Source organism: Vicugna pacos, chromosome 1 (assembly GCF_048564905.1).
Source record: "Vicugna pacos chromosome 1, VicPac4, whole genome shotgun sequence".
Lineage (NCBI taxonomy): Eukaryota > Metazoa > Chordata > Mammalia > Artiodactyla > Camelidae > Vicugna > Vicugna pacos.
The window spans coordinates 5,410,966-5,438,030 of record NC_132987.1 but is presented as its reverse complement, the minus strand read 5'-3'; the positions used below and the strand labels follow the sequence as shown (position 1 = coordinate 5,438,030).

Below are 27,065 nucleotides of genomic sequence, written 5' to 3'. Positions count from 1 at the left end.
TACTACATAACAGATCAACCAGAAGTCATGACCAGGAACAGTTGCCATGTATTTCATAGTTGCCGCGTATCGTTGTGTGGAAGCCTGGCTAGGGCTGGGGTGTCCATGCTGGCCCCTCTCCTTGTGAGTCTCTCCTTGGGACTGCCTAAATGTCTTCTCTCCAGAAGATTCTTCCCCCAAAGCAAGACAGTCCAAGAGAGAAAGGAGATGTGTTAAAGAATTTGCAGATTTATTTTCAAAAGCCCCGCAATCCATATGCAGCTCCCCAGGTTTCCCAGACGACCTGCTCCGTTCTGTCCAGGTGGAAGGGGAGATGAAGGTGGGGCCTGATGGGGGTGCCGGACGGTGTGTGAATTTCATGGTCACACATCACTTCCACTCTCAGCCCATGGGCTGGCGCCAACGTGACCACAGCTAACTGAAAAGGAGGCTGGGTGGTTAAACCTGCCGTGTGCCTGGAGAAAAGAGTAAGCAGATTTGGCTGAGTAGGGAGAAGGGTGAAAACATGCCCCGAAGTAGGGGGACAGGAATCAAGAGTGTCTGGTGAGCTGTCACCCCGTGTCCAATTCTTCCTCTCTGGTCTTTGCTTGATTTTTTCAGGTGTTTTGAAAATAAAGCAACAAACCAGAGGAAAGTGTTATAGTTAGTTTGGTGTTTAATAGTATTCTAGTGACTTTCCATCAGTGTGTTTTAAGTTTTGGATGAATGCTTGTTTTGGAATTCTGTTTGTGAAGGATGGACATGCATCAGTCGTTGGCCCTACAAGTCCTCCTGTGCTTCTCCATCCTGCTGCGTGAGTATAAACCTTCACCAAGGGCTTCGCATTTTCCCTTGGGGCATCTTATTGAATGCTTGCATCTTCAGTAATTCATCTGGGCCCAGTGCTTTGTCTGTTTTAATACTTGTAATTACCTAATTATGTACTATAATGCCGTGACAAAGCCCTTTGTCATTTCACTCTTTTCTTAACCCTTTTATTGCTGAGGAAATGTTCTTTTTACCTCTCTGTTGTCTGAGGAGCTCTTCATTTTAGACAGCCCGGATATTTGCCTAGCTTCCCTTTACTGTCTGTATTGTGACAGACCACGGGTCTGTTGGATGCCTTTCTAGTTAACTCCCCTCGGGTACCTGGCTTCCCGGTTCCTGGGGCTCCAGAGCTGGTGTTTAGGTGCCCTCCGTCCTCACTTCCTGATTCATTCCATACACTGCAGTCACAGGAGGAGATATGCAAAAGGCAAAGAGAGGAGTCTGGTTGACATAGACTACATTTGTGACAGAATTAGTGCCACTTGTCATTTATAGATCTTCGATGTCCACAAATATCCATGGACAAATGTAATAGAAGTCAACAATAGTTTTCAAAATTATAGTGATGTGTACTTCAAGATAACTAAAAATCGACAAGAATAAATTTTTCTTTGTGTATTTTAGATAATAATGAAAGAAAAAATGATAGTTATAATCTCACCATTTGACAACCTCTAATGAATTAGTACATCTAGGCAGTGATCATCGATCATCATAAAAAGAGAGATAAGCTAAAAATATACGCCTCCTGATGGAAACACACAGCACCAACTGTACCAGTCATCTCCTGCTGCACTGTAAACCACCCCAAAGCTTAAAGCAGCAACAGAACTAATTTTGTTGGTTAATCTACAGCCTCGTGGAACTGAGCAAGACAGTTCATCTCTGTTCCACGTGGTGTTGGCCAGGCCAGCTGGAAGGTTGAGGACTGGAATCATCTGAAGGCGCGTTCACTCTCTGGTCTGGCTGTTGAAGCTGGCTCTCAGCAGAGACCTTCTGCAGCTGTGGCCAGAACACCTTCCCACGGCTCCCCTCCCTTGTAGCTGCTTGGCGTCCTGGCAGCAGGGCGTCTGGGTTCCATGGGTGCCTCCAGATGGACAGGCAGACGGAAGCCCTGTCACAGCATCACTGCGCTGTGTTCTCTTTGTGAGAAGCTCATCACTGAGGGCAGCACACATTCTGAGGGAGAGAAGTTTGACTCCCTGACCTGTAAGGGAGGAGTGCGGAAGGATTTGTGAGCGTATACTAAAGCCATCAAACCGCCTGTGAAGGAATTTGTTGTAAGTTGAACCTGAATCTGGTGAAGCCTCTGCACGTACCTACCAGTTCACAGAGGAAATACAACAGGAAGACAAATGTGACAAATAACAAGATGGAGGAACAATAAGTAAAATTCAGAATGTGGGAAGTTTCTACAGAGTGAAGAACCTGGTTTCTTTAACAAATACACTGTGAGACAGTGAGAGGGACGGAGAGGGAGGGAGGGAGGTAGGAGAGTGAAAGAGCCTTAAGGGACATATCAACAAACTGCAATGTATGGATGCTTCTTGGATCTTGATTTAAGCAAACTGAAAAGATTTTAGGGAAATTTGAACATTAGATATTCAATTAATTATTTTTATTAGTTGTAGTGTTGAAGTGGTACTATGGTTATGTTTTTAAAGAGTCTTTATCTTCTAGAAATACACACTGCAGTATTACAGATGTAATGATGTCTCAGATTGCTTCAAAATGTCACATCAAGGGAGGAGTGCACACAGGACAAGGGTTGATTGCTAACGAGGCTGGGTGATGGGTATCCTGGGGTCCAGTCCACTGATGTCTCTTCTTTATGGGTGGTTACAATGAAAACTATATTGCCTACGAATTTGGGGTTATTTCATAATACGGAACAAAACCCACACCTCAGACTTTTATGTCTCTGGATATCAGTGTGCAGTATGTAAAATTTGTCTAAATATAAAGTTCCTCCATACATCTTGAGAGAGAAACTGCTGTATTTTAAATATTGATCAATTAAGTTAAAACTGAATTAGCACTTTTTTTTCCCTTTAAGTAAAAAGACCGTATTAGTCTAAATCTCACCATGGAATACTTTAGTATTACTTTCTCTTTGGTTTTTATCTCTGTCCGAGTTTCGTCCTCACCGGTTTCCCAATTCCCACTTTTATTTTTGGCCAAATGCAGAAATTACTCCTCTTGGACTTTCATTTTCTAATAATAGCGGAATTTGTCTTCAGTTCCTATCTGTTCTGATTTTTTTCTCCTTTTGCTTTTCTGTCAGATATTTTGGCTTGAATGAGTCATAAACATCTCTAGTTTCAGTTCTAAAATTTTTCTCTATCTCGTATTTAATGAATTTACTACCATTTCTCTATTTTGCGTGAAACTGTAGTGTCACTATTGAGTTTTCAAAATCTTAACAATTACTGAATCCACACTAAGTCTGTGTTCTCTGATGTTTGTTATTGTTTCAAAAGCAGATTCGCCTTTCCAGTGATATTTGGGTTAGGCTTATGTTCAGATTACCTGCCCTGACTCGACACCAGATGTCAGGGAAGCTATTTTGAACCTAAAAACATGTCCTCAAAAACTGGTAATTACTGTTCCCAGAAAAGCTAGTCACTACTTTTCTCCCTTTTATTTCTGATTCCTGTAGATGGAATGCCTTCTCCTTTGAAGGCTGATAGTATGACAGTCAAGTATTTGTTGTAGGAAATATGTTTTTATTTAGGTTTGTTCATCAACCTGATGACTGAGGTTTTTCTGTGTAAATCTAAATTCATGGAATTTTACCTAAATACGTATCTCTGACTCATTTATGCTCGAATAGCAAAGCAGTTGGAAAGTCCTGCCACCTTGCTAACTACCCGGACATACCACAACAGGTATTCATCTCTCTGCCCCAGTCTTCCTCACCTGTTACCTTCTGAGCTATAGACTCTGCTAAAAATGTCTCTGAATGTCAGTTCTTTTTCCAGTCATTTTTCTGAACATAGCATTAACTTTTGTTTCTTTTTCAGAACTTTTCTGAAACCTTTCTACTTTACTTGTTTAATCCTGTGGATTCTACATCAGAATTTAGGGAACAAGTCATACTTTTCTAGAAAAGAGGATATCACGAAAAATTCATTAAATTGGCACGTTAGCATTGTGGAGTAGAATTGTAGATGGTGTGCTGTCTTGTAGATACGCTGTGTCTGCCTAATACACGTTTTCGGTTGATTGGGTATTTGCTAAAAGTGGGTAATTTAGATTATCTACCTGCAATTTAATTCTTGTAGATCTCTAGTTTTTAATCTTGCAAGTGGTTAGTATTTAGTATGCATTTAAATGCAACTATGAACTGGTATGTAATATAATTTACATTTTTAGTAGTTAGGTATTAAACTCTTACTGTCTAGTTCCCGGATATTTGTTACAAAGTGAATGTTGTAGTTTTTAGTACTTTCTCTCATAATCCACACATGGAATTGGATTGCATGGAATTCGGTAGTGCCACTGTGCATGGAAAATTTCCAAACCATAGTTAAGGAAGGGGACACACAAAGTCACTGAGCCATGTAATCAGTCCACACTGCATGTCAGAAAGCCCACTTCAAGACGGGGCTAGATTTAAATCATCACATGAGGAAGAAAGGGAAACAGTTTCACCTCTGAAGGATTATTCTATTTTTACTTTAGTGACTAAGTTTTCCCAAGAAATTTCTTTTCAGCAATTAGTAGCTACTTACCTGTCTCTCATCCTGATTACTCTAACTTGGGATATTTGAGTTTCTAAAGCCTTTAACAAATTTCTTTTGTCCCAAATAAATTATTTAACACATTTTTATGTTTCTTTCCTCCTTCAGTGCATTCATTTGAAATCTTTCTGGAACTTCCTTGGCTTCTATGATACACTTATTATTACTTTGAACCTACTTTGAATAATTTTCTTTTTCTTTAACAGCTAAGGTCACTGGTGCCTAGTCAGACTCCTCGGCCTGAGTTTGGGCTGTCCAGAGGGTCACCACATTGAGATTTGTGCGTAGATTTGAGATAACCTTGCTCAGATCCATGGGTCATTCATTACTGCCCCACTGCAGTAAGAGAGACTTCCTTGCTGCTAGAGAAAAGACCAGATATTTATGTCTGGGGACAAATTGTGCATCCAGGGGATTTTAAACAGAAGTCAGATGAACAGATTGAGATAAAGTAGGCTTCAATTTATTATAAAAATTAGGACCAGAAAACAGTTGCTTCACAAACCACTAGCATAGTTCACCCAGGAGCCCGGCCTGGACTGGAGAGAAAGTTGTAACTGTCACTGGGGGGAAGAGGATCAGAGTGAAGCATGAGACAGCGGAGGTCCCCAGAAATCGGAGGCAGAAAGCTGTTGTAATATGAAGCAGAGCACCCCTGGCCGCTCTTTGAAAGACTCTTGCACAGTCATTTCTGTCTCAGTGATGCCCCGGGCGTCCTGTTTAGGTACTCTTCCTCTTCGGTCCCTCACTTACTGTCTTATTTTCTAGTTCCAAAGCCACTCAGTTCGCATCTTTATACCCTAGAGTACCTACCAGTACTCAGAGACTAGCAGTGACCTTTCTTCCTGAAAGTCCCGTTCTTGGTGCTTTCACATCGTCTCGTCTTGATCACAGGATCAGGATGATTATCCCTACTTAATAGACTGCCTCCAGGTCCCACAGCTGGAGATTCTGCAACAGGAATTTGAACCCAGGCTTTTCTCCTTGAGTTTGTGATGCTTCTGTTTCACCTCAGTACAATGTCCTCTTATCTCCTTCCTGTAATCTCTCCTCTTTCAGCCCTATTCCCACCTGGAGTTACTGAAATATTATTTTCTTTGTTATTTCCCTATTCAGAAATGCAGAGTCACTCTCTTGTTTTTCCCCAGTTGTAAATACTGCACTCAGAGCTCTTTCCAGACCTCCCGCCATTTCTTCTGTCCTGATGTCCTGCTCCCAACGGGGAGTGCTTTGTGGAAGTACTTTTCTTTGGCACTACTAGTCACCCTACTCGGCTCTACATTTGGAGTATCTGTGCCTTTGTCTCTTTCCTTGAAATGTTCCATGTTCCTCTTTTCCTAAAAATTCTTGTTCAAACCTTTTGTGATTGGACCCATTTGACAGCTTACTTCTAGATGACATTCCTCTTCCCTTATAGGATCACCTTCCGATATTCATGAGGGATTGGTTTCGCGGATAACAAAATCCGTGGGTGTTCAGGTCCCTAATATAAAATGGAGTAGTGTCCTCATAGAATCCGCACACCCTCCTGTGCACTTCAGGTCCTCTCTAGATTTCTCATGCTGCCTAATGCAGTGTAAGTGCAACGTAAATAATCGCTGGCTGCTGGCAAATTCAAGTTTTGCTTTTTGGAACTTTCTGGATTTTTTTCCCCCAAACATCTTTGGTCCATGGTTGGTTGAATCTGCAGACACGGAACCCATGGATCCACAGAGCAGACTATATATTTATTGTGTATTGCATTGCTGTGTATTTGCTCTTTGGGTCCTTGCAGTTGTACATTCTTGCATTATAAACAACTGTCTAAGCTCCTTTCAGGTGGATGCTCGGCCCTTTTTTTTATTTCACATTACCTCAAAGCACCTGGTAATATTTTGGATACAGAGATCATTTAAGCAACATTGACTAAGTTACTCCATTTGAAGTCTGTGTTTTAATCAGATAAAACTAGTGGTGTGGTCATACATAATTTAAATCCTGATATTTGCATCCAAGAAAAAGGGATAATGATTTCTTCAAAATGTTGATACTTATAAAAATTACATTCTACGTAGTCCTCAAAACCAGTGAGGTGAAACAAAGCAATCCCCCACCCCAAATGCACAGGCTCAAAGACTGTTGCTTTCACCACGTGATGGCTTTAGGCAGATGAAGACCCTTGAAATCGTCAGATGGTGAAGGGTGTCATTTCCCTTGTGGTATGATGGCTTCCCTTTCCTCACCCTTTTGTCTTTAACACATCAGTCCCACCGATGGCATACGTTGCATGGCAAACGCAGACTTGAACTAAAACCTGGAGCAGCCCTCGGCACCTCTCAGAGATGAGAGTCTGAGGGTAATTCTTGGAATTGTGCTAGTCAATTTCAATCCTGTGTTTTCTCTTTTTCAGGTTTCCTGAAATGCAGTTTTTCCAACAAGAAAATGTGAGAAAAATTCTTACAGATGTTCTTTTCTGTTATGCTAGAGAAAACGAGCAGTTGCTTTATAAACAGGTAATGAAAATATCGTACAGGTGGCATCCATTGACTCAAAATTTTCCATACAGCTTGACAAATGATAGAGCAATAATGTAGCCTTTATTGTATCCAGAGCTGCATCATAATAGTCACGCAATCAGAGAGCGGCTCGTCAGCTGCCTGGCGAGAAAAGTGAGCTCCTCGCAGCACATATGCCTCCTCCTTATTGGGAGACATTCCACCAAATTGTCTCCTACAAGGCATTCAATCTTTTCTTTCAACTTTTGGGAGTTTGTTTATAAACAGCATCTTTGAAGGCAATCTAGTAATAAAACTTTTCAGAGTTGCAGATATAAATATTGTTTCTAAGCACTGCATTTATAAATATGTGACATGCCATGTAGAAAATAATCAGGTGTCCTTTTGCTCTTTAAAATTCACCAGTAACGTAGCTTCAGAAAGTCCCTTTCAACTTTTTGAAATTTATATGATATTCTTTGTGATCCTGATGTTTGATTCATCTCATTACTAACGTATATTATTGGATTGTGTTTGCTCTTTTTGAAATGTAAATTGTTCAGTATATAAAGAAATGTCTAGGTTTCTATTTAAGCTTATGAGGTTCCAATAAAAATACACAAATTGCGTATTTTTATGGGTTTCTCAAAATGCATATTAAGTGGAAATTCAGACACTTATTAATTCTCTAACAACCCAAAGTTGTGATGTCCAGCTGATAACCACCAAAATTCAGTGTATTATAACAAAAAACTTGCATGGTGAGAGCAGTATACTTAATTTGAGATAAACTTGATTCACTTAAAGATAATAAACCAAGTCATATTACAGTTGTCCTTAATAACATATTTGTTACTATATACATAGGATACCCAAGGGAACTAACTTTATCTTAGATTTGATATTAGTAATATATCTTTATATTAATCACATGGTGATAACTAGCTTTTAGAGTGGAAAAAAAATACCCTATTTATAATGGCAACCAAAACTATCAAGTGTCTAGAAATGAATTTAACGGTATCGGAACAAAAGTTATATGAAGACAGCTGTAAATGTTATTGAAGGATAAAGGAAACACTGAATAAATAGAAAATTGATGGTATGTTTTTAGGTGGGAAGATACTAAGTAAAACTATTACTTCTATTACTGTATAAATGCATTACCATTCCAGTGATAATCTAAGTGAGACATGTGGTTTTTAAAAACTAGACACAGTTGTTTTTCATTTAATGCCAAAAAGGTTTACAGTAATTTTTATGAAGATAATATAGCTTAGTGGTTAAGAACACTGGGTCTAGACTCAGAGGCCTATGTTTGAATCTCAGCTCTACCACTTACTAGCTGCACAATCTTAGGCAATCTTGCTTAGCTTTTCTTATCCTCAGTTTCGTTGATGAGAGCAATGATAGAATTGACTTTGTAGAGTCAGAAGCATAGAGTGCTGACTGAGAGCTCACATTAGTGCCCGGGGCAGTTACCATTAGTTATCATCATAGTCGGTGTTAGATATGCTGGAGTCGCCACAGAATTTAAGGGAAGGGGAGAGTGGCCCGGGGACATATGAAAGCTCTGATAACTGTTCTGTTGATCAAACCAATGTAACAGGGGTGTGGGAATTGAGAAATAGATCAGTGAGACAAACGAAGAACAGGTCCAGTTACAAATGAAATGTTAATGTGACAAGCCAGGGCATTTTCATTCAATGGGAAAAGGATATGGGCTTGCCATATTTGGCTTTGCATCTGGAAAAAAAGATTAACTTAGACCTTTATTGGAGAATAAATTCCAGATAGGGTAAAGATATAATTTTAAAAACTAAAATTACATAAAAATACAATAAAACCATTTAGGAGAATTTTTTATCATCTCAGGGTAGAAAAGGCCTTCCCAAGCAAGTTAGGCTATTCAGATTGGATACAAAGTTCAGAAGTCAAAAACAAACCAAAGAGGAGACTGGGAGAAAATAAATTTCAATCAGTGTAGAATTTAGGGGGAAGCAAAGAGCAGAAAATTCCATTCAGGATGCCTGAAAGTCTAAGAGCATTATTAACATGCTTTGCAAGAAGTCTGGGGGCAGAATGCTTCTGCAGCTTTAGTTCTGTGGCTCGGGCTCTTCACCTGTGATCTGCGTTTATTTCTGTTTTTCTGCACTTCTCATGGTGTTGGCTTTTGTCATCAAAAGCCTCTTCATTGTTCCTCTCCTCTTTCTGATTTCATAGTAAAAGATTTGATGATAGCAAATCAAGTCTGAATAAAATTATCCCAGCTTTACATCTGTTTCCTCTTTTTCTCTAGAGAAAGGAAGATCTAGATTAAGGAAGTCTTAAGATAATGGAAACAAGTTCCATGGACAAGGAACAAAAGCATAGTAACTGCACACGCCATCATTTGTGGTGTATGCCCCCCTTTTATGAGAAAGACTAAACAGCAGTCTGGAAGATCACATTCTTGATAATTCAGATTAAGTCTATCAGTTACTGAATAGGAAAGTATTATTAACTCACTCCTGGTTATCACCTACTAAGGCTTAAATTACACCCTGTGCACATTAAAAATGCTATAGATTCTTTACATAGAAATGATCCCTTGCTGTAAAAGGACTGTGAATATTTCGCCAGATCAAATTTAAGAGAAAACCTTGAGTTTCATCACAAGCTGTTAAAGCTATTATTTTGTGCTAGGTGACACCCCGTTTAACATCGACCATATTGTTAATAGTTATGGGATTTTATTGAATTAATGAGACTGTTATCATGGAGTAGAATGTCTTGCTGAGTTAATTGAAACTGCAGAGATTATATAAATGGTATTAATGAACTTTGACTGCCTGATGTCTCCACTTTAATAAAGACTGCTTGGTGGGCTAAATGAGCACAGGCAGATAAAAGAACAGGTTCAATTTTGTGAGCCTACAGGCTGTTGTCGAAGGAAACTTTGTTACCTTTATTTTCAACTGGCATGAGTTTGGGGCACAGTGACTACTGCAGATCCAGCAGGGGAAAGGCTGTCAGCAAGCCAGGGTGCCCGCCAGCAGTGTGGGTGCAAGGAAAGCACGCATTTGGGGGACCAGGAAGTACCCTGACAATACATTATTTTTTATGACACTTTGTCAGATTTACAGCATATCGAATTTATGACTGTTCTTTCTAGATACGTCTCTTTTCCCTTAAAGATGTCTATATGTTTGCCACCTCTAAATATTAATCAGGTTTCACTAGTCAAGAATTGAGAGTAAAACTAACAGTCTGTTCCAAGTCTATTTGAGGAAACTATCCCTAGTGTAGTTGGGAGTCAACACTGAATTTGTAAGAGGATGTCTTAATGGTATTCAGGGGCTCTGAATTTCCATTATACAAAAAGCACCCTTATTTATTGATGGGAAATGTTGAAATATAATTCAGTATTCTTTTCCATTTTGCATATTGTAGTTCAACTGTTGCCATTGTGTTGATAAATGAAATACCAGCCTTCATTTATTCCAAAATGAATGAGTGGTGACTGTATTGACTGGTAGCTGTTTCATTCCTTCAGTCCCTAGGTAGTGAGTACCTTGTACATGCTGAGCCCGTAGTAGGACCTGGGTGTGTGTGTGTGCGTGTGTGCACACTTATGTGTGCACGCATGCACACATGTATCAGTTGTCCCAGTTGATAAGTGTATAGCACTTCTATGCTTGTTTTGTTATTGTGTGTCTTGCCACGTAGACTGTGGGCGCCATCATGGTTAGGAGTTTGCCCACTTCATTCATTTTTGTGCTCCCAGCACATCATAGATGATTTGTACGTAGTTTTTGGAATAAATGAAGGTGAATGGTGCATGAGCAAATGGAGAATCCGGAAGGAGTAGTGTCGCAGAAGCTAGAGGGACAAGAATGTTTAAACAAGGTGAGAAGAGGCAGTTAGCAAGAGCTCCTTCTTATTAAACCAGCCGTAGTCAGTGAGAAAACACAGGGAGGGGAAAAAACTGATGGGAAAAGTTCATTCGGAAGATCACTGCCACCAACACCAACCAAAACCTAGTAATAAAACTAATAAAAACTATGCAGGTCTACACATTTTTGGACTAGAAAATCTGGTGGTGTTAAAAAATCCTTCTTACAGTTAAATCTAATGCAAAGGCAATAAAAATTGTAGTATTTTGTTTAGCATTTTATGTAACTAAATGTTACTGAAGTTAACTTGGATGAAAAAAATGTTAGCGTAGTCAGAATGATTTTGAGAAAAAGAACAGAAAATATGGAGAAATGAAATATTTTATAATTCAGGTCATTACAGTGCTAAAGTTCTTGTTAAGAGTATATAGACCAATGGAATACCAGTAAAAACTCAGGGAGAAAAAGAGCTAAATATTTAGTTTATGATAAAGATGACGTTTCAGAACTCTTGGGAGAAAATGGATTATTCAGTAAATGATGATTATTCAACAGATTAGTTTAATTCCTTGAGAGAGAAAAAAATACATGTTTGTTTATTCTTCAGGGCAAAGTTAAATAATTCATTATAAAAAAGGAAACTATATGTTTAACCTAATATTAATATGAGGAAGTCTTTTTAGACATGAAAGCAAAACAAGAAACCATGAAGAATGAATGAAAGATTTGACTATTTTAAAGCATACAGCTTCACAATGACATAAGATATATCCTCAAAATTAAAAGACAAATGATAAACACGGGAAAGTATTTGTAAGAAAAGTGACTAAAGGTTAATAGTCTACATTGGTAAAGAATTACTATAAATCATCAGGAAAAAGGAAGATACTTCATCAGGAGAAAATGGACAATTCATTACATAAAAATGGCCAATAAAATGTGTTCAATCTCACTAGCATTTAAGTTAAAACCACCATTTGATGGTGAAACTTGACAGGATTTAAAAAAAAAAAAAAAAGGACAAATATAGGTGGGGATGTGTGAGATGGTGATTTTTATGCCCTAAAGTGAGGGAATTCTTCCTGAAGGGCAGGTTAATTGTATATACCAAATTGTATGTATATCTTAACAAATGTCTTAACTACCCAGGAATCCTACTCCTGGGGACTTTATCCTAAGGAAATCATCAGAAATGAAGCAAAAGATTACCAGAAGGAGTCTATCACAGTTTTAAATTTCTTTCTTTTCTTTGTTTAGGCCCTTCCTTCCTCCCTTCCTCCTTCCTTCCACCCTCCCTTTCACCCTCCCTTTTTTTTTTTTCTGCTTTTTGTTTTTGCTTTTCTGTAGTTCTCTATAATAAGAACTGTTACTTTGATGACTAAAATGATGGCACTTGGTCTTTGGAATAACTTGAGCTTATTCCTGGAGAGTGAGTGCCTCATGATGATTTTAAAGCACACCAGCAGCGCTGTTCCCACTCTTTCTGGGTCTCTCCCGTGTTCCCCTAAGGAACAGTCTTTTCAAGGTCTGTTTAGCAGGGGTTGGTTATCTAAAGAGACTGAAGTGCTATGTGGTAATTTGTCCTAAATTACAAGTAAGTTGTCAATGGATCATGAATCATTTCGTAAAAATGTCATTAAGTCCTTCTAAGTCAAGGCTAGTGATAACTTGCAAATGAACTCCGGCAGCGTTTACTTTTGTGTGGCTTTATGACAATAGCCGGTGTCCTGCGAGCAGCAGAGAGCTGCTAGACTGGGCAGAGGCCAGTATCACTGTCCTCCCGTCGCAGGGGGTTTCTCTCATTCCACCAGGAAAATCGTTCTCTCTGCTTTTGTGTTTTATTGTTATTTCCTGTAAAGGTGGGGTTTTGTCTTGTCTTTTTCTAAAAGATCATCTGTAGGCAAAAGGAAAATAGTAATTTACTCCCTCTAAGAGGCAGCAGAGAGTGTAGTCTATTTTTAACTTGCTAAAAAACATTTTTTGATGCCTAAGTAGGGAAACAATCTCCATTAACAAGGCAGGTTACTGTCGTGAACCACCTCATTTCCTCTCAGTAACAGATGAAAAATGCATTTTTATAAAATCCTTTGAAAGACATCTTAGTAACTAACACACCTTTTTGTTTCTGTGTCTATTCATGAAATCCGCAAGTGAACACTAGTATAAGGAAAAAGAAAATTGTATGGGTGAAATCACTAAATAAATTCAAAAGTAACCTTATAGTTGAAGTTGATAGGAAAAAAATCATGGTCATCTTCTGCTTAAACATGTTGAAAATCCTACTTTAAAAACTTTGTTTTCTCTCATACCTGCTAAAGGTTGTTTCTCTTATTATCCAACATTTCCAGCTAGCTGACTTCAGCGCTTCCTAAATCTACAGACATCCTAATTTTGAGCCATTATATAATGAAAACATTGGCTGTAATTTCCTTAGGTCTACAGTTCTCAGTTGCCCTTCTTACTGCAGATCTTTACACTGTAGCTCATGATTATCATTTGCATAAATGAAATTCATATTTATGAGCACAGATCCTGAAGCAACTGACAGGTGCAAGGTTGTCTACCATGCCAATTTATTGTTTGTTGTGTCATTTAAAAGAGAACTGCTCCCCATGTTTTTAAAGAAGAATGCGTGCTGTGGCTGAATTGGAGTCAGATTCTAAAAGGACATAAAATCGCATTTTGTAGCTGCTTCTGTGTATGCTTTTCTGTATAGTGTGGAAGTGCAGGTGGTGGGATCAGCTGCAGAAGCTCTCAGCTGGGCTGGTCCTGTCCACCCGCCACTCTTCGTTGTCTGTTTCAGGGCATGCACGAGCTGCTGGCCCCGATCGTCTTCACCCTGCACTGTGACCACCAGGCCTTCCTTCACGCCAGTGAGTCTGCGCAGCCAAGGCAAGTCATGACATAAGCCCCTCTGTTTTTTCAGCCCTGCTGTGATCTTTTTCTCACCTCAACATCTAGTCCATTGAAAGTATTTCATAAATTGTAAACATCTGGTTGTGTTTCATGCGGCTGGCTGTTCATCCCACTTCAGCTATGGGGCAAATTTGGAATTGTAAGCATCTTAGTAGACCTTAGAGCTGTACCAGAGGACGTATAACTGATGGATCAAGAGGAGGAGATTGTTGTTGTAACGGCAAAGTGCTAGTGATGGTTAACATTCATACGTACTGTCCTGTCGTGACCCGTCTTCCACTGCAGGCTGGGAGGGAACCTTTACCTGCGAGATACTTCCTCCTCACCAGAGTCGACTCAGTTCAGTTCATAAATAGGAGAGCAGTTCCACAAAGAACCCCAGTCTTTAGATAGACAAAAATGACTTCTCATGTTTTTGAAATATGTTAATTTATTATTTCCAGAAAGTAATGTTAATTGTAATGAACTTAGGCCAATTCTTAGAATTTATTCTCTAACTTAAGAGATGCTAACTAGTCAGGCCAGAGAGGCAGCCAGGAAGCATCCTGGAAAGGGAGAGCTGAGGGAATGTAAAACCTTGCCAGGAATATTCCACAGGCTAGCCCATCTCTATGCAGAGAATAAAATCAACGCACAGCACTCCATGTGCCTTTCTGTACGATCTTGATTAACCAAATATAGCCATCCATTTTGCTGAGCATATATTAGGGTATTTGTCAAATTAACTTGCTTACTGTATTACAGAGTAGTATTCTCTTGTTCCTTTTGACTTTTTCTAATTATGCTGAGTTTACTGGATCTGACCTATAGTAACCACACCTTACTTGTCATTGCTTCAGTTATTCTAAAGGGTAAGGGTGAAGTTAGTGTGGGATGGTGTTTTCATGCAGCTTGTCATCTTTAAACCATATATGCTAACATATTTCGCAGTAAAGTATACACTGAGAATAGCTTTTGAATGAGTTGGACATGCTTCTGTAGCTGTTTCAACCCTTTATAAAGTAAAAGCAACCCTAAAATAGATTTGGAAGAGGTGCCCTCACTGATTAATTGATATTAAAATATAATAAAAGGAGAAGCCATCAAAAGAAAATAATGTTTTGATATGGGATATTTGACTGGTAACTATATTTATTTTGTTTTGTTTTGGACAAGTGATGGATTGCGGAGTAATCAGTTTACTCTAGACCAGGCACTTCTGAGGAGTGTATTGTCACATTCTGTATTTGGTATTTAGAATAATTAGAGAGTTACCTCATTGTGGTGCCAACAGGGAGCTAATTTGGTTTTGATCCTTATAGAAAGAAAGGATTTCATTTGTTAATGGAGTTGCTCTTTTTATTAATAAAGGCTAGCTTTTTTTAAATTTACACATTTATGCAAGTGGGCTTGTGAGTATAGAAAAAGGCCACCTCTGCATGTCCTTCAGTTAAAAAGTTACACCTGCTGATTGCTTGTATTGCTTTTTTAAGTGAGGAAATGAAAACGCTCCTGAACCCTGAGTACCTGGAACATGATGCCTAGTAAGTACAGAAGCTTGGTTACTTTTACTTTTGAAGCCATTTTTACATTGATGGAGGTTTAACGTTAGCATTATATTATTTTTCTAATTTTTAGTGCGATGTTCTCCCAACTTATGGAAACTGCTGAACCTTGGTTTTCTACTTTTGAGCATGATGGTCAAAAGGTAAATCTTACAGTGCAGATCTTTTCAATATATTTGAGGGACCAAATGATTTCAGTCAGTAACTTTAAGTTTAAAGTAAGTAAGTTGAAAAACGTGATCAGAGAATAGAAGCTATTATTATTACTATAAAAAATGAAAATACAAGAATACCTGTGGAATAAGTTTGAACTGGGAATCTAAATCATGTCTCTAGTAATACTGGCAGATATAAAGAGGTAATATAAAAATGTCATATAAATAAGTAGAAACTTTCTTTTATGTGTCTATTTTATGCAGGCAGTATAATTTCTTACTTAAAAATGATTATAAATTTTGAGTGATATGTGCATTTATCTACTTGGTCTGTCGCTACCCCCGTGAGTTGATAGATACTGAATTGTGTGGACAACTCTGTGTCAGATTGGTTGTTTTACTTGACTAATGCATCACTATTGAATATATACGTTTAGCATCAGTACCATTTATGCTTACTCTCTCTTAACCTTATTTTTTAACTGTAATTTTTTGTGTGAAATAATTAACATACCGTAACAGTCACCTCTCTAAAGGTACAATTTAGTGGTTTTTAGTATTGTCACAGGGTTGTGCAAATGTCCCCACTCTCTAATGTCAAAACATTTCCAGCACCCCCAAAGGAAATCCTGTACCCATTAGCAGTCCCTCCCTTAACCCCATTCCCCAGAGCCCTGGCATCACTGGTACACTATCTATTTCCTGGACTTGCCTTTTCTGGACACTTCATATAAATGGAATCATATAATATGTGGCCTTTTGTGACCAATTGTTCACATAGCATAATATCCTCAGTGTTCATTCATATTGCAGCAGGTGTCTGTCAGTACCTCATTCCTTTTCACAGCCAAATAATGTTCCATTGCCTGGATATATACTACATTTTATTTTCCAAACATCCATTGGTGGACATTTGGGTTCTTTCCACTATTTGGCCGTTAAGAATAACGTTACTGTGAACATTTATGTACAAACTTCTGTGTGAACATATGTTTTCAGCTCTCTTGCTGTATCTCTAGGGGGTGGGATTGCTGAATTAACTGTCATTTTAAACAAACATATATGCTAACTTAGAGGTCATTGTGGTCTTTTCATTGTTATTACACAATAATGGGAAAATTGTAAAATATTCTGACAAGGGATGTTGTTAAGAGTGTTTGGTATATTATTTTCTGTACAACTAATTTCTTTTGTATTGGTATAATTGAATGCATCCTGGTTAGAAACCATGCATTGCTCAGTCACTTCACTCCATCTCTTAGAAAATGAAATGACTATCTAATGCTTTTTATGCCTTTGCTCTAGGTCAGGGCAAACTACTGCCTGCAGGCCAATTTGGCCTGCCATCTGTTTTTGTACAGCTTGTGAGTTAAAAATGGCTTTTACATTATTAAATGGTTGGAAAAAAATATCAAAAGAGAAGTAATATTTTGTGACATATGAAAATTATCTAGAGTTCAGATTTCCATGTCCATAAAGAAAGTTTGGTTGGGATGCAGCCACCCCTGTTGGTTTCCTTGCTGCCTGTGGCCGCGCTCATTACACCGGCAGAGCTGCGGACCTGCAGCTCAGACCGTGTGACCTAGAAAGCCCAAAATATTTCCCATCTGGCTCTTCACAAGGAAAGTTTGTCAACCCCTCACCGAGCTGATAAAGTCTTCTTTCAGCAGTACATCAGCATGCTACAGTCCTTAAGGGTTATTGGAGGGGAAACTTGCTGTAAGCATGTGTGATGAACTGCTTTACGTTTTGGAACAATAAATCCATGTCCTTGGCAGGTGATGGGATGAAGTCCTAGGCTTATGTGAGCATCACATTTTGAGCAGAGTACTTGAATACATTTAAATACCGACATCATGATCATTTTATGCAGTGGCCACTTTGTAGTTTATAACTGATTCAAGTATCTGAGAAACTGAGTAATAAAAATGTGAGGGCCGCCATTTTTCAGGTTTACTTATTCATGTTGCTGTCACAAAATCAAGTCATGAAAATGGCTAAGACAACACAATGACATTTATTTTACCAGGGTCACATAGATGTGACCTCTGAGAAATCATGTTTATTTGCATTTACCAGTGCATAATATATTCCTAAAAAACATGTTTACTGACTCCCTTTTTTATCCTCCCCTTTTTATTCTGTTTCATGATTCTGTCATCTTTTTAAAAAGAAGTTCAAGAAATTAATATATCACTCCTTCATTCAGTTCTTCTAATCCCGTGGAAAGTTCAGGTCTATTCCTACATGTGCTGCCTAGTTCAGCAATATACTTTTTGTGATAAGACTTTCTCTGTGAAGGAAGCAGTGCACGCATTTATGTAATGGTGTGAGGTCATTACCCGGCTGCAGTCCTCCAGCAGTTTGTGGCCTGGCACTGATCTGTTTAACGCACTTTGAGAACCACTAATAAGTGGTTAGAAAGAGTCCCGTTTTATTGGTCGTTGTAGCCGTCTCATTTGATCATATTTGTTAAATGCAAATAGCATTCTTTATGATAAGAAATCCTGAAGATAAGGAAGTATTTTACATTAACTCTATCTTTACTCTGTTTTGATTTTACTTTTAGATAGGCTAAGCTATTTATTAGCATTGTAGTTCTCATGAACATTACTTTCAAGTTTTTAAAATTTAAGATATTTTATTACAAGTGTTCTGAGGGGAAATCTTTCCTAACTAGAACTGGTATATGACTGTAGTTCTTAGACTACACATGAATCTCTGTTAAGTATTTGAAGAATGGGCTACAGATGCTATTGATTTAATGACAACTCATTCTATTCCAAGTAGAAATCAGTAGTATGATTTCATTAAGATAAACATTTTTTAACAGATTAATTTAGGATCAGTTCTCTCCAAAGCCAGCAGTTAGACTTTCAGGAGCATGTTTATTGAAGGCCCTTAGAAGAGGGCTACATACAGTGTTCTGTCTTCCATGTGGTTGTTAGAAACCCTGTCTGAGCTCATGCTTCTACCATACACTGCATGATATTCAGCCCACAGGTTTCTGCAGTAAAGAGATTTACCTCTCTCCTGTCTATACAAATTAATGAAAATTAATTGAGCCATAAAAATTAACATGGTTGTATGTCCTTCAGACCTAAATACACTGGGGCAGACACTGTGGAGAGTCCTAAGGACTGTGTTTCTTTTTAAGACTTGAAATGATTCTGAAAAGACAGCTTCCGGGAAACTTCCATGAACTCCTTCCAGGAAATTTTCCCTGATACACATGCCCCTCCCTCCCCTCTCCTGCACTTTCTACTGACCTGATTAGTCACAGCTCTGATACGGAATTCTGAGGGTTTCCTCAGTGTAGTTTTCCCTCCGGACGATGAGGGCAAGAGCTTTTACCTTCCTTATCTTCATGCTTCTGAATCTGATTCAGTAACAGAGGGATGACACTCCCTTTAGAGATCGCACAGTTTAGGAGGCAGAGAATTGGGTGAGCTTGCCATGGGAGAGGAGGGAGAAGATGATAATGAACCAGGACCTGGCACTTGAGCCGAATCTTTAAATGCATTTGGGGCTTCTGGGTGGAAACACCAGGGAGGGGGCTATTTCAGGTCGAAGGTGGCATCCCAGGACCTCTAGAAGCACAGTGAGAATAGAGGCCGTCCAGGTAATGGAAAACCTTGTAGACCTGCCCAAAGAATTTAGATTGATTGTTCTGTTTTCCCCAGAGTAAAAACAGCGAGGAGCTGTTAGGAATGTTTAAGGAGGGCGATCTGGCCTAATCTAACATCTGCTTTAGGTGGAGCACCAGAATTTTGGAAGATGGATATAGAAACAGACTAAATCAGGGGCAGCAAGACCAGGAGGAAAGGAAAGATTAGGGCCCCAAGTCAGGTTGTCACAGTAGAAGAGACGCACGGGAGTCCCCTGAGTGGTTCTGAGGAGCTAAAATTGGCAGATTAGGTGTTCTCGTTGGGGGATGAGTTGAGGTAGGCTTGGGGAGGATGAACGTGCCTTTGAGCAGGAGGTGATGACTCGGCTGTGGGCCTGCTGCCTTAGAGACCCCTTGGGAATCTGGGATTCTTTGCCAGCATTGGAGTGTGTGGGAGGCACTCTCGAGTTCTGGGTCTTGAGTACAAATGAGGAAGTCTTTGGAAAATGGGTTTCAGTTGAAGCCCTGTGTGTGGCTGAGCTCACTCAGGGAATTGAGTGTAAGTAGAGAATAAAACTAAGACCAGGGCTGTAGGAGAAAGCAGCATTCATGAAACAGAGACAAGAACCTGAACGAGAGAGGTAGACTGACGATGAGTGGTAGGCAGAGAGTCACAAGAGAGATGCTGTGAATCCCAATATTGGAAAGAGGCGGAAGTGGAGGACCGGACATCGGAAGAAAGGTCAGACGTAGTGTGTTAGGTAAACCCTCAGACTTGAGGGGGCAGTTGAAGTTTACATGAAGACATGGCAAGGAGTGACAGATCTGTCTTTCTCAGTCAAGGGCATGGGATGGCAGAAAGGGACGCTAAAGTTGGCCCACAGAGATTTTTTTTTTTAAGTCAGCTGTATTTGTGGTCTGGAGAATTTTAAAATATTTCTACCCAGCTATTTAAATTGATCAAAAGACAGAGAACATCTTCTTTTCTAGTACTAGTTTACTTTACTTCCTGGCATTTTTTTTTTTTATAGTTTTGAGACCTCAAAGGAAAACCGTTTTCAGTCACTTTTTTTCATGTTGACGCTTTATGTCACAAGAAGTAAGTTTTCCTCCCGGTGTTCCGTTTCGGTACTGGGGCTGCTGATTAGACACGCTGGCCGTGGACAGGTAGACTGGTGGCCACCACTGCTTCTAGCCAGAATCATCTTGTAAGAGTTCGTGTCCCCAGAGAAACTGCTCAAGGGAACACAAGGAGAATGTATTTTAGGATATTTCCTGGCCTTTATGAGCGCAGTCATCTGTATGACGATCAGCATAGAATTCCACATTTTAAGCATTCGTCATGAGATAATATAAGAAGATGTTGGCTCCTATTTAAACTCCTATTGATAAATACATTCAAGAATGATGTCCATATATTTGTTAATTTCACTATTCAAATAATCCGTGTTCCATTTTTCCTGTTTCTAGGGGAAGGAGCCCCTGATGACGCCTATCCCCTTTGCTCGACCACAGGATTTGGGGCCAACAATTGCTATTGTTACTAAAGTCAACCAGATCCAGGATCATCTGTTGAAGAAGCACGATATTGAGCTTTACATGCACCTGAACAGACTAGAGATTGCACCACAGATATATGGCTTGTAAGTATTCGTTTAAATCTCATCATCACCTAATTGTGGTTTCTGGTGGCTTCTGTGTGTTTCAGACTCGTAGACACGAGAGTAAGAGCTGTTCCAGCTCCATTTCATGCCATGGCTCCTTTGTGTTTCGTGTGCCAGACTGTGCTCATGGCTTTCGTATATGGTGTTTCCTCCAGTCCCCCCACCAGCCCCGTTAACTGGGCATCACTCTCTGGTTATGGAGGAGGAAACTAAGGCTTACACTGAGCTTACACGTATTGAACTGTGAAGTCATAGTTCACATCCAGGCAGTCTGGGCTCCATAATCTGCAGAGCCTAGTGCAAAATAAACGCGAATGGCCCCTTCAAAAAATAAATCAGTGGGAATTTCGAGATGGCAACAGCCAGGCATTAAACTGAGCATTCTGAGAAGGGCAGGGTCACACAGATTGTACACGCACGAAGCCAGCCCCGAACCCCAGCATTCCTGCAGATAGTCGTGTTCTTTCCATTTATAGTGTGGTTATCTGGTCTACCCTCAGAAGTGCATTTCTAAAAGTAAGGTAAATGTCCCTCACAATGAAAATATAATATGTTAAACTTCTTCAGCCAGGTGACTTCTGTAACATGCTATATAGCAGAAGAAAGTGGAGCTAGTCACCTTTGGAGGAGGGGAGGGTGTGCACACGCATTCAACGTGAGGCAATTTAGAAAGATAACAACTGTAATAAATATGCATAGTTATGTAGGGGCACAGACAATAAAAAGATCCTTTAAATCGAAACAGTGTGACATTCGTATCTAGTGCCGGGCAGTCCTTGGTAGATACTTTCTGCAAATCCCATCTCTCAATTAGATAAATAAGGAAAGTTGAGAAGATATTCCTGAGATCTATACAGTAGATTCTCATTAAATAAATATGAACTCAGTATTTGAATTAGGGAGACTCTAAAGTCAGAGGATTAGAACCAGAGCGGAGGCTGTTTATTCAGCCCAAAGGAAAGCAGATCCATGAGTGTTTTCTTTATGTCTTCACGTTACACCGTGTATGACTAATCATAACTCAGCCGTTCTCCTCTGGAAGTCCTGGGCTGTGGTTGACGACGTCTGCCCTCCTGTTTTAACGGTGCCTATTTCCATCTCTGTGACTTAAGCTTGACTCTGTGGCTGATAGCAGCTCCGTCGCTCCCAGTGGACGTGAGTGCACGTGCGCATCACGGGCACGGGGCAGTGCCGTCGGGAACTGATGAATTGACATCACGCTTCTAAGTCCAGCTGCTTTGTGTGTGATTATAGAATAAAAAAAAAAATCTAAAATGCCAGTGACAAGGTCAGGAGGCTAATTCTTAATTCCTCTCTACTGTGCACTCAAAGACTTGGTTTAGTCAAATACAAAAACCTATTTTATATCCTCAAAAATTGTTGGCTAGTCTAGAAATTGGTCTTAAATATTGGGGAAAGAGGCTCCTGGTGGACACACTCAGCAGTTGTGTGAGATGCTTGTTGTTTGCTGGCTCTCTGACCCAGCTGCTGCTCTCCATGGCAGTGAAGGGGCGTGGACTTGGCACAGCGATTTATAAGCTTTGTGTTCTAGTTCCTTCTCAGATGTAGTTCCCAAGTGCTCTCTCTTCACCACACCGGTCCCTCGAGCTTCCGTGACATCCATCCAGCACCTTCCCAGTAAAATCCCATGATCCATGACTTAACTCCTTTTCCTCTTTTCAACTTTAGTTTTCAGCAGGACTAACAAAATCAAGGCTTGCAGTAACCATAGCCAGCTCAGTTATCCCTTTATTTTTGCATGGAATTTTATCTTCATTATCTAAATATATATATTTTTTAAACTTTGAAGAAATCACTCTTTCTCTTAATTGGTCAGTACTACATTTCACAGTGCAACGATTTTACCAACTCATCTCACTGATCAGACTTGGTTTTATCGTTCATGTTTGTGGGGCAGTGTGGTTGAATTTCCTTGCGTTCTGATGCTACCCAAAGCTGTACTACTATCGATGTATTTCCTATTGATGACCGTTAGACTCATATTATTCTCTGCCCCCAAAGAGTCTTCTGTAAAACAGCCGTTAGAAGCACAGGCTTTGAAATGAAACAGACCTGTTTAACCACTTTGAGCCTTGGTTTCTTCATCTGTGAAATGGAGATTGAACATAATGTTACCTACTTCAGAGGGTGCCTATCAGAATTAAATCATAATATACAAAACTCATAGTGAGAGCAGCTCCATCATTCCCAGTGGACGTGAGCGCATGTGCGAATCACGGGCACGGGGCAGCACCGTCAATATTTAGTAAACATTCAGTATATGGTTAGTGCTGTTTTTGGTATCATTATTTGTCATTATCATTAATTAGGATATCATAGCTCTGGGAACATGATGTACCATGTGATTCATGAACTCCGCCAGCTCTGACTGTGGCTTTCTGTGTTTTCTTCACTAAAGGAAACAGCTTCTATTTAAGTGGGAACGTAATAGCTCTCCTTTAGACCAAGGCTGCTAAAGAGATAGTATCGAAGTTGAGAGTAAGCTTTTAGAAACAGATCATAGCATTTTGGCACAATAATTTTATGTCCTTGAATCTCATAAACATTACAGGTCTTTATCTCATGGAAGTGAATTGAAATTTGTTCAATTTGTTTTGTTTTGTTTTATATCACACAAGTTAACATTGATCTAAATAATTGCTGGTACTGCTGTCTATTCCTGTTGGAAGAAAGTTGTTTACATGGTAGAGAAAGTGTTAGCAAAATGAAATCATACCCCATGTTGAGTCCAGGCATCTAATTTTAGTCAGTCTTAAGCAGTTGCATGATACATTCAAGTTTGTTTAAATCTGCTTTCTGATATGGTTGTGATCATCTTTAACAAAAAGAGTTTATAATTACTCCATTTTGAAAAGTAGTTTTTCTTCTGTTTTTTGTTAGGGAATATATGTGGAAGTGTCCTGACGTGGCTGATGCAGCACATGTGGACGCATTTGCTGCATTTTGCTAATAAATTTATTTAACAAAATTAGAAGTCATTCCAAATTAGCTTATCTTAATTTTAAATAAATTGATGATGTTTATCTTGCAATATGGGAGTAAGACCCCTTGAAATCTTGAATGTTATGTAATAACTTGCTTATTAATGTTATATTTAAGTGCATTATCCCCTGGATAATTGTGACTGTTTTTTTCTGTTAGGAAATGTTAAATCAACTTACTATTTAGGTTAAACAAAGTTACTTTGCAATTAAATATTTAATACTTTCTAGGTGATATTATAAAATAGTATTTCCTAAAAGTAATTTACAGTTTCTCATTAACTTTATGAAAAATTACTCCTATTGCACTTAGAATGAAATTTCTCTTACTTTAATTCAGATAATTGACATCTTGAGTTGTGTTTTGTTTGCCAATTATTGATGAGTGTTCGGCTTTTAAAAAATTAAGTTCTGTAGGGGCCTATCCATGAGTGCTGACTGATTTCCAAAGTAAAACACTCACTGCGTCATTTCCAACTTTACAAGGTAACTTCTAAGAGTTTTGGGGTTTGTTTGTTTTGTTTTCTTTTGTTTTTGGTATCTTCATTTTTAATATGAGAATAAAAATGTTCTATGATTTCATCACTTAGGAGTTAATATTACTAAAATATTAGTGTCACAGTTTCATCCATGAGTACATACTTGTTTTGAGTTCATAAGACCCTTAATCATAATAGATTCAAATATAAAGATTCAATACTGTTTTCTTAATATTTAATACTATCAGTATGGTTTCATAAACAGACCAAAAATTGAAGTTTAAAGCTTAACAATTTTTGCTAGGCCAGAGTAACTGTGTTTTATTATCACTCTTAAATATATTGAATCTGTCTATTTTCGACTACATTTTATCCTTTGATATAAATAGAATACATAATAAGCATCTGTGGGATATGCAATTAACGTCACTTTTGAGGAAAGGCCCTCATAACACACTTGGGCTTTGGCATTCTTAAATTACGAGCTCTTTACGGCACTCGTGGGATAAATCCCATATCTCCCAAAAGTTTATTAGACAGCTTCCGTTTCCCTTATTTCCTATTTTCTGGATTAGCAGTTGTTTTGCTGTGGTTTTGCTTCTAGTAATTTAATTGGGGAGGTTCTTGGTTATTGATAAACAGTCTTCTAAGCTGTGGTACAGTTTCAGAATATTTTATCACAGCATATTTGTTCTAACACATATCACAGTAAGATTATGTATGACAACCAAGTTTTTTAAAGTTACATTTGAAGTATAAACATATGGTAAAAAATATAACTCTGTCATCAAAGTCAGTATAATAACCCATCTTAAAAATGCTTTCTCTCAACAGTTTAGGAAATAGCTTCCTATTCTAAACACAATTAATGGAAATGTTCTTGTCTTTTCAATGAGCCTTATATATTAAATGTAAAATACAGACTGAGTGAAAAGAAGATGAAGATTCAATGATACTTTGTTGGTCACGCATCCCCACAAAATTACTCATTTTGAAAAAGTTGGGTTTTCCCTTCTATATGAAGAATTATGATAAAGAATTATGAGGAAGAGTAATAAATTATTTGAAATAATGATTAATACTTGTTAATATCTGTTATGCCCTGTGGGCTAGTCATGGCACTAAAGGCTCCATGTCGATTCTCTTACTTACCCTCACAGCACGCCGGGCCAGCCACTGTTGTCATCTCTGCTCTGTAGATGAGGGACTCAGGTCTTGTAAAGGCTTACTGAGGTGGACTAGCGACCACAAAACTGAGCCAGGTTTTGAACTCTTGAGCGTCCATTTGCAATCCGATATTACCAGGGCCACGGGTGTGGTAGGAAACTGAGATACCCAGAGGTACCATGCATCAGACTGGACCACGAGCCAGTGCAGGGTGAACCAGGTAAGCAGCAAAGCCCAGACAGGTGCACGGCCGGGAGTTAGAGGAGTCTTGTTAGTAGTGATCAGAAACCAGCGTAGTAAGGAGGCAGTGGAGATTGGAGGGCCCGAGAGCCATGGTTGTGCCAAGAACCAGGACAAAGAGGTCTCAGGGTCTTCCGCACGGAGGGAGTGGGCAGCAGAGATACAGCCAGAATAATACGCCATCTTCTGTGGCCTAATTCTTCTTGTCCAAGTCCAATATTGGCCTTATTTGGGTCAGACAGAAAAATAAAGAGGCAGGGGAGTGGGCTCCTTGGTAGCAGGCTATAGGGCTTTGTTACTGGCCCTGCACAAAATCCCAGCATCTCAGGGTCTTTTAGATGGCAGCTAATCATGAAGTCCTTCGATCTCATTTGTATTAATATTGTATTAAATAACTGAGTATCTCAGCTTGACCAGTCCCTTGTTGGGGAGTTTGATGCCTTCACAGACAGCTTATATCCTGGCAGACTTCACTCACCTCAGTATAACATAATAAATATTAATTCCTAATAAATGTTAGGCACTTGTTCATAGGGAGCCCACATTACATAGAAAAAAAAATAACTGAGACTTGAAATATTTAGATTAAATTGTGGCTTTAATATTTATTACGTTTCGCATTACAGTTACATCTAGGTAGTCAGGATAGGTGTTATAATGGTTAGTTTGGTGTGATACATAAATAAACAACATTATTTTGCTATAATGTAATAATTAGAATCATGCAGAACATGCTGGGGGAGCACGAAAGTGGACACTTCATCAGCATTGCATTTGGCTACAAGTATCAGAAACTCGGCTAGGACTGGCCCGAGTAAATGGCCACTTGGGTTTTTGTCTGTTGTTATTTTTCCTAAGAAGTAACAAGTCTAGAGGTAGACAGCTGCTGTCAGCTGTTCAGTGGCTCTGCAGTATTGAGACCTGCAGGTTCCCTTGGTCTTGCTTCATGATTGTGGCTGAGTGGTCTCAAGATGATGTTCCAGCTGGACATGAGTTATTCAGTAGTTCAGTAGAAAATAGTTCAAAGCTGCATATTTGTGCAGGAGGCTGGTGCCAACCTGATTCGGCCTCTTTGATTAAGCGAAGTAAAGGCGTTTTCCTAGTAATCGCTTCTGGCAGGTGTAGGCGTTAAGTGCCGTTCGTAGGATTGGCCAACCCTAACACAAGAAACGACAGGAAAGCAGGGAGTGGGATTTTTGGCCGCCTCAGACCAAACGTCCTCTGTCCCCTGGAGCTGGGCACAGCGTGAGGAAAGGTATGCCTGTCTGGATGTCATCGTGGATCCAGGAAACACGCGTCAGCTCATCAAAACTAGAGTAGACTTTGTGTGCGAAGGAAGGAGGAAAATGAGGCAATGCCAGGACAGGGGAACTCATATGTCATGCTAAGAAG

General features: G+C 39.2%; 1 protein-coding gene across 2 annotated transcripts in view; it reads left to right on the top strand.

Moving 5' to 3' along the window:
• The window catches only part of TBC1D5 (TBC1 domain family member 5), a 497,763-nt gene that overhangs the window by 283,306 nt on the left and 187,392 nt on the right, over nucleotides 1–27,065 (top strand). For both annotated transcript variants that reach the window (XM_072946459.1, XM_072946400.1), the window contains exons 10-14: nucleotides 6,940–7,042; nucleotides 13,703–13,791; nucleotides 15,288–15,338; nucleotides 15,433–15,502; nucleotides 20,592–20,764. In XM_072946459.1, the coding sequence (XP_072802560.1) occupies nucleotides 6,940–7,042; nucleotides 13,703–13,791; nucleotides 15,288–15,338; nucleotides 15,433–15,502; nucleotides 20,592–20,764 (486 nt within the window). The remainder of the gene's footprint in view (nucleotides 1–6,939; nucleotides 7,043–13,702; nucleotides 13,792–15,287; nucleotides 15,339–15,432; nucleotides 15,503–20,591; nucleotides 20,765–27,065) is intronic.